General features: G+C 55.7%; 1 protein-coding gene across 11 annotated transcripts in view; it reads left to right on the top strand.

Annotated features, from left to right (window-relative positions):
• Positions 1–1,399, top strand: part of arhgap21a (Rho GTPase activating protein 21a) — a 107,633-nt gene extending 106,234 nt beyond the window's left edge. For 10 of the 11 annotated variants that reach the window (XM_042307440.1, XM_042307438.1, XM_042307439.1 and 7 more), the window contains 2 exons: positions 82–113; positions 351–1,399. In XM_042307440.1, the coding sequence (XP_042163374.1) occupies positions 82–113; positions 351–1,262 (944 nt within the window). In that variant the 3' untranslated portion in view covers positions 1,263–1,399. The remainder of the gene's footprint in view (positions 1–81; positions 114–350) is intronic. The other variant, XM_042307443.1, reaches the window with a different exon arrangement.
• Positions 1,400–2,818: the final 1,419 nt, after the last annotated feature.

Genomic DNA, 2,818 nt, shown 5'->3' with positions numbered 1-2,818 from the left:
TCCTCCTCCCCTCCCATGTAACACAGACGAGCTTTACAGTGTACCTTTCTCCTCTGATCCTCTCTCTTTGTCCTCTCTTAGACTCAACCAACAGTGACTCAGCTAAATCTAAGGTAAGGTCTCGTATAGCCAACTATGCTGTTCTACACTTGTTATTGAACTTCTGGCCACTCGACTTCTGGCCACACATTTAGCAGAAGCTGGGGACAGTTTCACAGACATAAAACAATCTTCTTCACAACCATAAAAATACTTTCAAAGAGCTGAAGCAAGTCACAAAATGTTTCTTCACACTATATAGTTATGGTTGAGGTTCAACCTTTGACCTATGTGACTTTGTTTTGCCTCAGGGTTCGTGGGGGTCAAAGCGAGACCTCACTGCCAAGGACTTTCTGACCCTGTCCATCATGTCCGCCGTCACCGGACGCAAGCGCAGGAATCGCCACAACGGCCGCCTCGTGGGCAGCAGCACAGACGACGACTCGGAGCACGAGCCAATCAAAGCCAGCCACCTGGGGTTGGAGGAGGGAGAAGAGGCGGGGTTGGTGGTGGCAGGAGCAGACACCGCCCCACGAGCAGAGGGAGAGGAGGAGGAGGAAGATGATGAGGAGGAGGAGGAAGAAGAAGAAGAAGAGTCTGTAGTAGAGAGAGTGAGAGTGCCGGTGGAGGTAAAGGAGGTGGTAGTTCCCAGCATGCCGTGCGGTGGTGAGAAAGAGAAAGCAGAGCAGACGGTGATGCTGCTCCCTGAGGAAGAGGCAGTGACGTCGGAGGTGAAGGGCAGGGCGTGGCGGGGGCCAGAGGACGCTCGTTCTATCGTCTCCGGTTACTCCACCCTCTCCACACTGGGGCGGAGCCTGGCATCTGAGGGACGGTGCGATGAAGCTGACGACGAGCGCAGTGAGCTGGTGAGCGAGACGGACAATGAGAGCGGATTCGCCTCGCGCTCCCTTACCCAGGAGAGACCTGAGAAACACCCCACTGCATCCATTACACCCACACTCACACCCCCTACCCCCACACAGACCCCCACACAACCCCCACAGCAGGACAACGAAGCTTCCTCTACACACACTACAAACCCCACCCTGTCTCCGCCACACCCCAGCACACCACCCCCACCCCTTCCACACACACTCAGGACCCTGGGGAGAGGAGCGAGGGTGGGGCGCGATCCACCACCCCCTCCTCCTCCTCCTTCTCGTCGTCGTCCTCCACCGCCCACAGACTGCACACCCGGCCCTCCTTCAACTCCCACAAGCTGATCCAATGTGACACGCTGGCCAGGAAGAAGCTAAAGGACAGAGGGAAGACCAAGGCTCGTTCTCTGGACCTGCTGGACCTCCCTGGGCCTTCAGGAGAGGAGGAGGGAGCTGGGGCACCAGGGGCCCAGAGGGACCGATCCAGGACCAACCCTTCCACAGGGAGCAGCCAGGAGAGCCTACGTCCACCCCGGCCCAAAGAAGCCCTGCCGCCCAGCGAGGCTGCCTCTTTCACCCCCAGCGGGACAGGGCAGGGTCAGGGGCGAGGGTCTCTGGCTGACCAGGTGCGTGCGCGCCTGCTGGGCTCGGCTGATGACCTGCGTATCGTGGGGCTGAGGAAGCCACTCTCCCCGGAGACGAGGAGGAAGAGACGGGCCTGGAGAAGGCACACTGTGGTGGTCTCACCTACCGAGACTGGCGACAAGAGGCCTGCGCTAGCCACCAACGTGTTCCCCATGTCGCCGGCCACTTCCAAAGCACAGGAGTCACCCCTCGACCCCCAGGAGCTTGACCCAAGACATCCTCTTCCCCTGGGCCAGAATCCCCCTGCCACACGCCGAGCACCAGCCTCCAGGTTCCATCAGTACCTGTAACTATGGACAGAGACTGATAGGCCTGTAAATTACAAGGCCTCTGGCCTCCCTCTCAAAGTCTCCCTCCCCTGAGCTGCTGAGCCAGGGTCTACTGTCTCAGAGGGTCAGATAGTGCTGACCCCAGGTCAGTTGCATGACGGCAGTGAGTAGTGGACAGCAGAGCCACAGACAGACACAAGGGATCTTATGACAGGTCTGATAACAGTTTTCGGCCTCCAGTCTACTCACGCTCCCTTTTCATTTGTTTCAGCTCCGTTTGCATGGCAAAGGGAATTCCAGTATTTGCCAAAGCTTTTTTTTGTGTGGTTTAAATAAAAAATAAAATAATGCTAAACTGCAATGGGACAGACAGACAGACAGACAGACAGACAGACAGACAGAGACAGACAGACAGACAGACAGACAGACAGACAGACAGACAGACAGACAGACAGACAGACAGACAGACAGACAGACAGACAGACAGACAGACAGACAGACAGACAGACAGACAGACAGACAGACAGACAGACAGACAGACAGACAGACAGACAGACAGACAGACAGACAGACAGACAGACAGACAGACAGAGACAGAGACAGACAGACAGACAGACAGACAGACAGACAGACAGACAGACAGACAGACAGACAGACAGACAGACAGACAGACAGACAGACAGACAGACAGACAGAGACGTTGTTGATGTTAATGCCAAGAACTCGCCCTCATGCAGGCAGCAGACACTGTGTTACTGAATACTCGGATCCTTCCTGTCCTCTCTGTTGCTTCCTGTCTGACACAGGAAGTGGGCTGTCCTCTCCCAGTGCACAGGGAAGAGCATGCCAAACCAAGCCTACCCAGGGTTCCTCACAGAGTAACACTTTCAACAGGGCTGTGGGCTCTCTCTCTGTCTTTCTCACAAACACACACACACTAGCTGAGAGATCAGCAAGTACACTATAAGAAGAGTACAGGCAGTATTA

Source organism: Oncorhynchus tshawytscha, linkage group LG27, assembly GCF_018296145.1.
Source record: "Oncorhynchus tshawytscha isolate Ot180627B linkage group LG27, Otsh_v2.0, whole genome shotgun sequence".
Lineage (NCBI taxonomy): Eukaryota > Metazoa > Chordata > Actinopteri > Salmoniformes > Salmonidae > Oncorhynchus > Oncorhynchus tshawytscha.
Note: the sequence above shows the minus strand (reverse complement) of the source record. Positions and strands in the feature narration are given on the sequence as shown.